Genomic DNA, 12,775 nt, shown 5'->3' on the forward strand with positions numbered 1-12,775 from the left:
CTGCGGATTTTTTTATAGCGGAAATTTCAGTGAAAATTCGTTCGAAATTACGTTAATTGTTGCATTTGTAACATTTTATGAGCCCACGGAACGAAATCTACAGCCAAACGAGGCGTGACTCCTGACGGGCAGGGCAAGGCTAGGCTGAAATTAATTTTCGTTGATTTTTGTGTGTTTTCTTTTTGTTTCTTTGGCAAACTGTCAGAATGTGTATGGCTCGTTCTTTGAACTTTCGAAGAAATGGCAAACAAACAGTTTTCAATGGCAACCGAATCGGTAGAATATGAAAAATGGTCTATATATGGGGAAATTCATGGAGAGTCATTCAGTAATCAGCAAATTTGTATATTGATTGGCACTTCCTGCCTGCTAAAATACAGAAATTTCCCTCAAGTGAGTTACTACAAATCTGACGAATGAAAACTACAGAAAATTGTATGCGAAAAGTTTCGCGAAAATATCATTTTGATTCAGTGAATCAAATGAGTCAGTAGGACAAGGAAACAAACAATTTAATCGCCTATATCGTGGAATAAATGTTTCCCTGTCAAGATCCAACCCTTTTCTGCATTCCTCAGAGTATGGAAAGTGCCGCAGTAACCTGATAAATTCATTCGAAATCAAAGTGCCAGGTCCAATGCCTCTGGCTGGGGCAGGGCTCGTGCTCGTGTCCCTCAAAAGCTGTGGCCTTGTGCTCGCCTGGACATAACCTGATCCCTCTCTATATGTCTGAGAAGAGCACCTTTTGTGCTCAGTGTATCTGTGGCAGCGTGTGTGTCTGTGTGTGTGTTTGTGCAACTAATGCGGCTTCCGTTTGACGCCCGGCGCTGAAAACTGAGCCTCCAAACGTACCTTTTGGCCCGGGATCGGATCGTCATTGTCTGCGGACTCTGCTGCTGTTTTGGGGGCTCTGTTAATGATTCACATTCTTGAAAACCGATCGTGTGGCAGACCGAAATTCCTCTGAAAACCAAGCCATGCCCCCACGTCCACGCCCCGTTGTCGATTTATGATTTATGGCCAGTCGCCTGCCCACAGATTTCATATTTTTTGCCTGTGTTTTTGACCACTGTCCACCATTTAGTCCAAGGCGAGCAGGTTTTTATTATTCTTCTCTTTTTTTTTTGTTTTTGCATTTGTTAATATTCATTTAATTGTGATACTTTTTTTCGTGTGTCATCGCCGCGAAAAATTTCAAAATTTCAGACAGTCTGGAGGCAGCAATTAATTGTGTTTTATTTTCAGCGGCAAGCAAACAATGACAACAACAGCATTCCTCTGATATGTCAAGAGAATGCTTAACATTTTCGCTAGAATTTCTATTTTCGCTCGGTCACAACTTTGGATGGGGTCCCCCCTCTGAGGGGCCCGTCTGCTGAGGGACCAGACCTTGAGAACACTTTAAAGACGGAGAATTCAAGGGAGAGATCTATAGCAAAAGGTGAACTTTCATTTGAACAGATCCCCCAGGGGGTGCAAGTCCAAATTGTGGCAGAAATCGATATCTGGCACTCTCCTTAGCCCTACTCGTACGACATTCGGCCTGGCTAAAACTGATATGTAAATGTCAGGCAACCAAAACAAAAGGAAGTCCTTTACAGCCCAAGCCCCTTTCCAGTTGGGGACACTTTTTGCTGGCGCAAGTCGACTTTTTATCCAGCAGTTTATGGCAATTGCATTTCCACCATTTCCATCGCTAAGTGGGTCACAATTTGATTTGATTTGTTTATGGCATAACAACAGGAACAACAACCAAAGAACGGAATGGTGAAGGCGTAGGCTCAGGCGAAGGGGGATTTATTTATGATATAGGTAGACTCCACTCCCCTGGGTAATTGCCTTATTAGGGCAATTGTTGGGGAATAATGCAGAAGGAGCTCTCTATTGCCACTGGCAGCTCTCTGCAGTTCACTTTTAACCTTTACCAGCGATTTCGAATACGAGGGGGCCGAAGGGGGCAGGGGAGGCTTTCTTGGCCATAGCTTGTAATTGAGTTAATTGCAAAAATTCTTGTTTTTTTCCTCATAGTGTTTTTATTATGAATTGCCTTGGCAAAACTCCGACAGCAGCTGCAAAATAAATTACCCAAAAATGTGTGTAAAACAAATTGCCAAAGACAGGTATTAAATATGAACAGAAGTTTGTTTGTGGATTAAGAATGAATAAATTTCCATTTGGCAGTGCAAGGGAAGTCGAGTCTGTTGAATACTCGTAAACCGCTGACTGAATGATATCTCTGGTTGCTGGTCATTCGCCTCTGCCTGGGAACTGGCCATAAAACTGAAATCTCAGCCACTCTCCCAGGTCACTCTCCTTATTATAATTCCGACACAAACCACAAGATTTACTGAAAGACATTCCCCCAAACAATTTGTTGCCATTGAAATTTATTGTTGAGTCGTCAGATCCGACGGCGGAACCGACATTTCGGTTGTTTTCTGTTTTATTTCTATTTACAAATTGGTCTCTGCTTCGCCCTGCAACATATTACATATTTATATAGTTTTTTGGCTTACCTCCTGATACACTTTCAAGGGGGTATTATGATCCCCCAAGGGTTTTACCTCTCTGTTTTTTACATGGGATACATTTGCACTTTATTTGAAGGCTCTTCTTTTCCTTTACTTTCTTTTAGAAAGTACAAATGCAAGAATGCTCCATTTTCTTGGGCTTTATTCATAAGAAATGCAAAATGTATTCCAAATGGAATGTATTTTGAATTTGGGGCACTGCAACAACCAACGCTGTATGTATTTTGTTTTTGCATTCTCGGTCGCACTCTCTGGCACTTTCTGTTGCCTCGATCGACTGATCTGCAAAGCGAAGGGTATTCGGGTAGCCTTCTATAATTTTTCTCGATCTCCAGCACGTGTCTCACACTTCCCTTGGCCTCTCTGCCTGCCTTGACTTTTATATTTCTTTAAAAAAAAACATATCCATCTGTTATATTTTTGTACATTTTTCATAATTCTCCTTCTGGTGTTTGAATGAATTTAATTGGTTTGACAGTTGCTTTTAGGGGGAGGGCAGGCGGCGTTTTATGGACTAACGACTGGCGGGAACATAGAAACATTTTTTAATGATATTCCACCCAATTTGTCATGCACACAGCCCGTGCCCCGCCCCCCTTCCCCTCTCGGGGGTCTGAAAACTAAACTTTCTCGAGTGTTGGGCCAAAAGGGAACAACTTAAATATTTCAAGTCCATTACAGAACTGTCACAACATGTACAGGTTTCACTCGGCTGAGGCAAGTTGAGTGAGCAAAACGCAAATTGGCTCTGCCACAAAGTAGGGGCTCGACTCGCCTCGACACGACTCTCCTCTCCTGGCCCTCAGCCGCGTGGGGCCTGTCCAACCCACTTAAGTGACATTTGCCACATGTTTCGGGGCCCGAGTTCTCGGGTTTGGGGTTTGGGGCTTGGGGGTACCATTAAATATGCATAAATCGAACTGAAAAAGCCGCCAGCCGCAAGTAACGAAGATGTTGCATGGACTTTATGTGTTCGTGTGTGTGGGAGTGCTAGTGGGAGTGGGTGTTGCATTGCCCTGCCCCTGGCCCATGTCACACTGCGGTCCGCGCATGAGTTAGCTTTTAAATAGTTAGTTAAGCGTTAAATTGACTTGGCAAAGCCATCAACTGGTCACATGTCAAACCCAATCCCCTGCCAGTCGCAGTCGCAGTCCCAGTCGCAGTCGCCTGCCTTGTTAATTGCATAATTAAGCGCAAAGTTGGACTTGGACTGGCAGGGGCTACGCCACGGATTGCAGCCTACGCAGAAACTGCTCCACATTTGCAGACCCAGTGACGTCTGGAAGATTGCTTGCTCCAAGTGCTCCGACTGCCTGCTGCTACTCCTCCTATTTACCCACTTGAGTCGTTGACATCCACGCTAATGAGTCGCGAATCGCGAATCGCGAGTCCCCAGTCTCCAGACAGCTTCGAGTTCCTGGCAATCCGATGCGATAAGGCGGAATTTATCATCTCTGTCTCGGGAGGCTGTCAGATTAGTCGACTCCAGTCTATTTGCATATTCATAAATCTGCAATTCTGGCAGAAAGTGGAAAGTGGAGACCAGGAGCATGGACTTCGAGTGGACTTCGACTCTGAGCTAATTGAAATCTGTATTTACTTTTAATTGAATGCCCCTCTGGCCAGCTCCCAGCTCTATCTGATCCATCTGTCTGTGTCGGCCCTGCTGCTGGTCCCCTCCCTCCCCGGTTGTGCAATCATTTTGTCTGCGGGATAAGAGAAATCGCATTATTTTACATGCATTTTGTTTGTCACTCGATGGCAGCACTTGGTTTATTGCGGACTCGACAGAACTCTGATTCTGTGACTCACAGATGAGACTCTTGGGGTTCCTGGAATGGAGGAACCCCCACAAAGGGACGCCCCTGACCAAAAGGCAGACCCATAAAAATACCGAAAGGGAGAAAACAAAGCAAGAAATGTGGCTTTGGACCGCTTACAAAAGGAAAAAGAAGGAGACCAAGAAGACCAAGAAGCATCGCATCCTTCAAGTAAATGTTGCTGTAATAAAATTTTACGATCGCCTAGCAACAGGCACGATTTTTTAGTCTGTAGATCGGGAATGAGGAATGGTGGTGTGGGGGCTTGGGGCATGGGGGATCGCAGCAGAAGGACACAAAACAAAAGTCATGAAATTCATGAATGAATCAGGAAATCGTGTTGGCGTTCGTACTCCTCCAACCGATGCTCTCTTCCCCTCTGTGTGGTTTTTGCTTTTGGCAGGGGACAAGTTTTGTGTTCTGTTTGTTGCCAGGCCGAGAACACGTTCCCTGTGGTCCAGGTTCAGGTCCACGCCAGGTCCAGGCCAGGTCCAGGCCGGGTCCAGGCCAGGTCTCCCCTGCTCTTTCTGGCCAGTCTGCGCATGCGTGACGTCTGTCAGCAGGCGACAGGAAGATGCCGCACACACAAAAAAGGAGAGAGAGCCAGTTCCAGAGCCCCTTTCGGCTGTGGTTTTTGTTTGCCAAGAAACATGTTTGTTTCCCTTTTGGGTCCATGGACGGTTGGGTCATGCTGGGCCCAAACTCGTTCCCAGTCGCCGGGTTTCGCTGGACTGCAGGGAGCAGGGAACAGCCTTGGGGAAATAAGGAAGTTTCGTCTGTCAAGTGGCTGGAGGGGCTGGGGTGGAAAGAAGGCGGCTGTTTCCAGCTGCTTTCTGCCACTTCAGCTTTCAGTTCTGATTGATTCGATTCGAGGGCAATTGGCGTTTCTATTTCGGTGGCAGAAAATGCAACATAATTGAGCAGAAATAAATAAAATGCCTGGCAAAATACTTCTATTGCATCTGCCACAGAGCCTGGGACTCCCACTCGGCCATTGTGCCACGTTCAAGTGGCTGCCATCCATCCACCGCCGCCGGATGTTGGTGGCATCTTCAACTACCAGCTATTTCTGTTTGCAACTTGCAACCTGCAACCTGCCTCGTCTCTTTATTGTTTCTCTTGGCTTATTTTTGTTTGCATTTTAAACAGACATTTTGCTTGTCTTTTGGACTCCACACCCAAAAAGTCTTCCGAGGAAGCATTTTTTGTGTGCGATTATGCAACACAACTGCCTTCGAAACTGGGTTTTTTTTTGGGTTGGGCCTCGTTCAGATTCAGATTTAAGAGATATTCGCTTAGATGAAGTCTTCAGAGAGTGGTCTGAAGAGTCAATTAACGAGGTAATGTTACAGAGAGCGGCAAAGAGTCAATTGTTAAGCGAAGATCAAAGAGCATTCCAAAAGAGAGAATCATCTACTCGAAGTCAAAGTTTTTAGGAAGCTTTCAAGATTTCAAGATGTATCTAATGTGTGTTTCAGATGATTCTCCATTGCGTGACGACGAGTCGCTGACCACGCCAAGGCCATGTCAAATGGTTGAGTGCCCTCATGGTAGAAGTAGAAGTAGAAGGTCGCCTCTTGATGGGCCTTTAAGACTCTGTTTAAGTGGGAACTTGGTGGAAGTATACGCTACCATTTCTGGCAATTACAATGCAACAAAACGGGACACTGCGACCACATAAATCACACTTGAGGCGACCCCACTGCGAGCACTTTTTATAGCCTCCAACTTCCACTCAATGAAATGCAGGTTGCTCGAGTGTGGCGGTGGGACGATGGCTGCCAGTCGAGTTCCGGCTCAATGCCAAGTGAGCATAAAACTGCACAAGAAAATTTACGTGGATTTGGCCACGCCACAGGATGAGGGATAAAGGATAAGGGACAAGGGACAAGGGAATGACTGTGGCTGTGGCACAGCCATCCAGCGAATGCAGTTTTCACTTAACGGCAAGTGGCACATAAATTTCAGCAAGGACGAAAATACACTTGAACGGAACCAGGAGAGGGGGGGGTTGTGGGTGTGGGTGAGGGTGTGCAGGCACAGCCGTTGACAGTCGCGTCGCCGACATTTTCTGATAAGTGGACAAAATGTGCATCGCTCTGTTCTGATTTTTCGGTTTCCTCTCCCTTTTGCCTCTCTCTGCCTCTGCCTCTGCCACGCTTTGGGGCAAACAATCTTGGCAAATATTTGGTGGCAAGGGCACTCGAGTCGAGGCACCGTCGAGGTCAACTGGTGCATGAAATTTCGCAGAGGCAGGCAGCAGCTGCAAAAGAGAAGCCCCAAATTCAAAGCAGCTGCAACTGGAATCGGATTCGGGATCCACTGAGATGGTTTCTGGCCAAAATCTCAATTAAAACATCTCTGAATACAGTCAAGACGAAACTAAAATCTCTTTTTTCCAGGTCAGAAAACCATGAGACACTCTGCAGGCGACTGCTGCGCGGTTTGAGCGCGTCTTTAGACGCGCGGTCCTTCCTCGCCAATACTACAATGATGATGATGGGGCACTGCAGCAAGCACCTGGCCCTTGGCTGCCTGATACTCTTCCTTTTTGTGCTCCATGTCCTCAGCAAAGAGCAGTCGCCGTCCGGCGAGCCATCGCCATCGGCATCGCATCACCGACAGCATCAGCAGCAGCACCATCGCAGCCGTTCGGGAAAGCGTTTCTCCCGCGACTCAAACGGACCGCGCGAACGACGACCGAATATCATACTGATCCTCACCGACGACCAGGATGTGGAGCTGGGATCGCTGAACTTTATGCCGCGCACCCTGCGCCTCCTGAGGGACGGGGGGGCCGAGTTCCGGCACGCCTACACAACCACGCCCATGTGCTGTCCGGCACGGTCGTCGCTGCTGACGGGCATGTACGTGCACAACCACATGGTGTTCACCAACAACGACAACTGCTCGAGTCCCCAGTGGCAGGCCACGCACGAGACCCGCTCCTACGCCACGTATCTGTCGAACGCCGGCTACCGCACCGGGTACTTTGGCAAGTATCTGAACAAGTACAACGGCTCGTACATACCCCCGGGGTGGCGCGAGTGGGGCGGGCTGATCATGAACTCCAAGTACTACAACTACAGCATCAACCTGAACGGGCAGAAGATCAAGCACGGCTTCGACTACGCCAAGGACTACTACCCGGATCTGATAGCCAACGACTCGATTGCATTCCTGCGCTCCTCGAAGCAGCAGAACCAGAGAAAGCCCGTCCTGCTCACGATGAGCTTCCCAGCGCCGCATGGCCCGGAGGACTCGGCACCGCAGTACAGTCATCTGTTCTTCAATGTGACCACCCATCAGTGAGTACCCAGATCCTTCTCCCCCTGACATTTCCAACTCTGACGTACTCTGTGGGTTCTCGCAGCACTCCCTCGTACGATCACGCACCGAATCCGGACAAGCAGTGGATCCTCAGGGTCACCGATCCCATGCAGCCCGTGCACAAGCGTTTCACCAATCTCCTGATGACCAAGCGCCTGCAGACGCTCCAGAGCGTGGATGTGGCCGTCGAGCGGGTGTACAACGAGCTGCGGGATCTCGGAGAGCTGGACAACACGTACATTGTGTACACCTCGGACCATGGCTACCATCTGGGACAGTTTGGCCTGATCAAGGGCAAGAGCTTTCCCTTCGAGTTCGACGTGCGAGTGCCGTTCCTCATCCGTGGCCCAGGCATACAGGCCTCCAAGGTGTAAGTGCTTGACAGCAGAACCTCCTGAGAGATCTTTCCGCTAATGACACTGATTTCTGATATTCTCTGGCAGGGTCAATGAGATCGTGTTGAATGTGGATCTGGCTCCCACTTTCCTGGACATGGGGGGAGTGCCGACGCCCCAGCACATGGATGGACGCAGCATCCTGCCCCTGCTGCTCAGCAGGAACCGCGCTGTGCGGGACAACTGGCCCGACAGCTTCCTGATCGAGAGCTCTGGGCGCCGGGAGACGGCCGATCAGATTGCCGAGTCGCGGGCACGGCTCCAGGCCGAGCGGCGCAGCATGAAGCTGGCTAACAGCTCGCTGCTCGAGGACTTTGTGGGCGGAGGCACAGGATCCACACCCGGCAGTACTGCTGCCACGCTAATGAGCTCCAGCACCACCCTGCAGCAGCAGCAGCAGCAGCAGCAGCAGCAGCAGCAGGATGACTTCGAGGAGGACACGGATATCGAAGAGGATGACCTGGATGGAGATGGAGCCATGGACAGTTCAGCGGCGGCCTTGGAGGACGAGGATCTGGAGGATGCCGCTGCCGAGGAAGAAGACGACGAGCTGGAGGAGCAAGAGCTACTCCAGCAGCAGGACAACAATCTGCCAGTGGCCCCGTACATAACCAAAATGATGCGTCTCAACTCGGAGTGCTCCGATCCGGCGCTGCTAAAGAACTGCCTGCCCGGACAGAAGTGGAAGTGCGTCAACGAGGATGGACGCTGGCGGAAGCACAAGTGCAAGTTCCACGTAAGTACAATGCCGAACAGATCCCTAAATATGAAGTTCATTCGTTGCTCCTACTCAGCTCCAGCTGGAGCACCAGTTGGCGGCCATGCCCCGAAAGCAGTACCAGCGCAATTGTGCCTGCTTCACCTCGGACGGGCTGGTGTACACCAAGATCCGAGCACCGTCCGCCAGCGGCGGCCACCGCCTGAACAAGCGCACGAACCATGGCCAGGGCAAGCGCAGGAACAAGCGGGCGGTCGTCTACCACACGGAAATGCCCTACGAAATGGAGGAACTGCTGGATCTGCACCAGAAAATCGATCTGCTGGCAGTGGCAGAGACAGAGGCTGAGCCCAGCCATCGCAGCAAGCGGGAGGTGGCCGCCAGCGCCAATGCCAGCGCCAGCTCCAACGAAACGATTGCCCAGGTCATCCAGCAGATACAGACCACCCTGGAAACCCTGGAGCACAAGTTCAACGAGCACGACCTGCACAGTCCGAACGGAAACTCCAGTGCCAATTCCTTTGTGCGTGGCGGAAAGTTCCCCAAGACTGGAGGCCGTGTTGGCCACCGCTGCTTTGTGGATGCCAACACGGGCAAGGTGAACTGCTCGGATGTGATCTACGATGACGAGAAGACGTGGCGCACCTCACGCAACCAGATCGATATGCTGATCAAGCTGCTGAAGGACAAGATCGGCAGACTGAAGGAGATGAAGAAACAGCTGAGGGAGAGCAACAAGCAGGCCCTGGCCGCTGGCCGACGCAACGAGAGCCGCAGGCGCAACGAGGCCAATCTTTTGGGGGAGACTGGAGCCGGACCTGAGTTCAACATGAGCTACTTTACGGGAGTGAGCAGCACGCCCCGGACCAGTGCCAATGGTGTGGGACAAAAGGAGATCTTCCGTGGCTTTGGCAGTGCCGCCGTCTTTGATTCCGTGGAACAGCAGCAGCCCCAGACGCCGCGCTATGCCTCGCGCGCCGAGTGCTACTGCGAGCCAGATGCGGGAGAGAAGTAAGCCAGAGGTTGTCCTAGAACTAGCTCACATAACTAATCTCCTGCAATCTCAATCCCCTTTAGCTATGCGGACTCGAAGGAAATGGCCCGGGAGGCGCGTCGAAAGCTTAAAGAGGAGCGTCAGCGGAAGAAGGAGCGCAAGCGCATCAAGAAGGCCCGCCTGGAGAAGGAGTGCCTGTCCGAGAAGATGAACTGCTTCTCGCACGACAATCAGCACTGGCGCACGGCTCCCTTGTGGAACGACAGCCCCTTCTGTTTCTGCATGAATGCCAACAACAACACGTACTCCTGCCTGAGGACCATCAATGCCACCCACAACTATCTCTACTGCGAGTTCACCACGGGCCTGATAACCTTCTACAACCTGACCATAGGTACGTCGGAGTGTCCTCTGGAATACCTCCTGAAGCTAATTATGGACTCCTGTCCGACTCCCTTTAGATCGCTTTGAGACCACGAATCGTGCTGCCAGCCTGACGGCCGCCGACAGAGCCCACATGCATGATGCCCTGGAGCAGCTAAAGGGCTGCCGCGGACGCAACTGCAGCGTACGCAGACATCAAGCGCACCTGGAGTCTGGCTCCGCTCCACATTTGCCCGCAGTCATCAATCAAGTTCAGCGCAACAACAAACGCAAACACTGTAAGCAGCAGCTTCTTGATTTCAGCTTACAAATGCTAACCATTTCCTGTTCCTAAAACCATTCACAATGCAGCTCCTCTGTCGGGCAGTGTGGGCAACTTTGGTTTTGTGGGCAGTCGACTGGACATGGACGGGCTGCCGCCCTTCAAGCGTCGCAAGCTATCCAAATACCACAGGTGAGCGAGACTCTGTCAAGTGGAGTGATTCCTGGAACTAACATTCGTTCTTCAGATGGACTGGCTCGCAGCAGACGCATATGAAGAGGCGCCCCTGGAAGCAGCAGCAGCAGCAGCCACAGCAGCAACAGTCCACACAGCAGTCCACCCGATTACTGCCCACGCAGGCTGTGACCGCAGCAGCGGCCTAGACAGAGATGGAGACGCAGTTGGAGATGGGGATGGAAAGTTGGAGTTAGAGTCTCCCCAGTGAATACACATATCCTATGCGTACCTTGCTTGCCACTTGCCACCTGCCACCTGCCACCTGCTCCTCCTACCCAGCCCCTCTTTGGTTAGCCCCCACATTGGATTTCTTCATACATAAATAAGACTGTGTTTTTTTTTTAATCCATCTACTTACGTTTAGTCTCGTTTAACCAGAACTGTTTGTGGTCCTACGACTGCATTCGTCTTGCAATATTTACTCTGTTCTGTACTCGTACAGTGCCCTACAGTTTACGACTTTTAATTAGCTCTTAGGCCCCTTAATTTGTATATAAATTTAGACGGAACCGCTAACAGTTATCGAATACGAACTATACTAAATAAATTATTTAGCGAAATTGGTTACAAGTTAAATTAGTTGAGTAAAACCTAGCAAAGAAATCGATTAACTGTAGCGAACGAATCCAAATCAATCTGTATTTATTGGCCATCCTTGCTAAAGGAACCAAACGCTATGCAAGTATAACAATTTGTTGCCACCGTGTATTAGAGAACTAAAACCATATTTATGCCCGACTAGTTACGTTCTAGGTGTTAAGTCCCCCGCCCCCCCACAGAGCCTCGAAAGGCGTTTTTGCAGCTGCCGCCGCGCTTCGCCTACGAACAAACATACAGAATATTGTATCTGCCACGTTAATAATGTCATAAAATTAACTTTAAACACACGTACATGCATATTCAAATTCAACTTGATAACGAAACAAAGTAAAAACAAATAAAGTTGCAAATTATAAACATTTAACGCACATTTTTTGATTTATTAATACACCTTCCTGCTGTTAACCACGGTAAATGTAGCCTGGGAGTCAGGACACTGGAAATAAGGTCCTTCGCCAATCTGTATAGAACCCGAAGCTTTTGCTTGTGAACGTGGCATTGCGTTCGGGTGAATCCTGAAAATCGATCGGCGTATGAACGCAGCCTGAAAGTATGCTGTAATTTAAATCGCTTTAGATTTGTAGCATACTTTTGGGCGTACGTGTAAAATTAATTTGAAAAGTAGAGAAAGCGCGATGTTCAAGGTTTTTTTGCCAGGACTTCGTTGTTATTCCAGCTCATGGGTTCCAGGGTTTTCAGGAAGAAGTTCTCGTCCAGCATCAGGACTTGTATCCCGAGCAGATTACCGAGCAAAACTCGGGGCTGGTAACTACAATCAAAAGTGTGGGTACGTGCGACCCCGGTACTGAGTAGGTAGGCTATTGCCACTGATCAAGATTATATATAGCTTCACATTGCAGATTGCGCATATCTTTGATCAGATTTTGTGTTTGTGTGCGGTGTCTTTGTGCATAGAACTTGGAACACACTCTCCGAGTTGATTTAGTTCGAGCACTTGGGAGGAAGAGGTTCAAGTGGATAATGGCGTAATCTGGCAAGTATACTCGTATCAGAGATTAGGTGTTCCGCTTGCTGTACAGCTTTTAGGCTACTTATATGGTTTTGCAACATTTTAAGGTGTGTGCAGCTCTGAAAGATAGCCATAATGTAAATGATACCAACAACTGGAAAGAGCAAGAGAAACTGGGAAAGACCCTCTGTTCTGATAAGACTAAGAGATTCAACGCGATGCCGTTAGGAAAAGCACCGCAAGAGGGGACGGAGACGGTGGCGGAGACACGAGCGAACATCATCAGATGTAAATAAGATCGGGCCGCACCGCTAATTAAGTTGCGGAGATGTTTTCAGTCGCTGTCAAATATTGTTACCGCCTGCCTGACAATTCACACTTGACACTTGACGCGCTAATTTCCGCTGCAATCGGCGGGACGGCGCTGCGGGTTGGGCGGGCCAGGTGCTGCCGCTGAGGCTGACAGCCAGTTTTGGGGCATAGGCGGTGTACACTTATCGTCACCGAAACAAAACAACACAAAGAGAGATAGTG

At 49.5% G+C, this 12,775-nt stretch overlaps 1 protein-coding gene across 5 annotated transcripts in view; it reads left to right on the forward strand.

The window, feature by feature from the left end:
* Positions 1-11,635, forward strand: part of Sulf1 (Extracellular sulfatase Sulf1) — a 30,229-nt gene extending 18,594 nt beyond the window's left edge. For all 5 annotated transcript variants that reach the window (XM_033377290.1, XM_033377288.1, XM_033377291.1 and 2 more), the window contains 8 exons: positions 6,754-7,659; positions 7,725-8,051; positions 8,125-8,812; positions 8,871-9,805; positions 9,872-10,182; positions 10,250-10,450; positions 10,524-10,626; positions 10,682-11,635. In XM_033377290.1, coding sequence (XP_033233181.1) covers positions 6,842-7,659; positions 7,725-8,051; positions 8,125-8,812; positions 8,871-9,805; positions 9,872-10,182; positions 10,250-10,450; positions 10,524-10,626; positions 10,682-10,817 — 3,519 coding nt within the window. In that variant the 5' untranslated portion in view covers positions 6,754-6,841 and the 3' untranslated portion in view covers positions 10,818-11,635. The remainder of the gene's footprint in view (positions 1-6,753; positions 7,660-7,724; positions 8,052-8,124; positions 8,813-8,870; positions 9,806-9,871; positions 10,183-10,249; positions 10,451-10,523; positions 10,627-10,681) is intronic.
* The last annotated feature ends 1,140 nt before the right edge of the window (positions 11,636-12,775 follow it).

The sequence above is a fragment of the Drosophila pseudoobscura genome, chromosome 2, assembly GCF_009870125.1.
Source record: "Drosophila pseudoobscura strain MV-25-SWS-2005 chromosome 2, UCI_Dpse_MV25, whole genome shotgun sequence".
NCBI lineage: Eukaryota > Metazoa > Arthropoda > Insecta > Diptera > Drosophilidae > Drosophila > Drosophila pseudoobscura.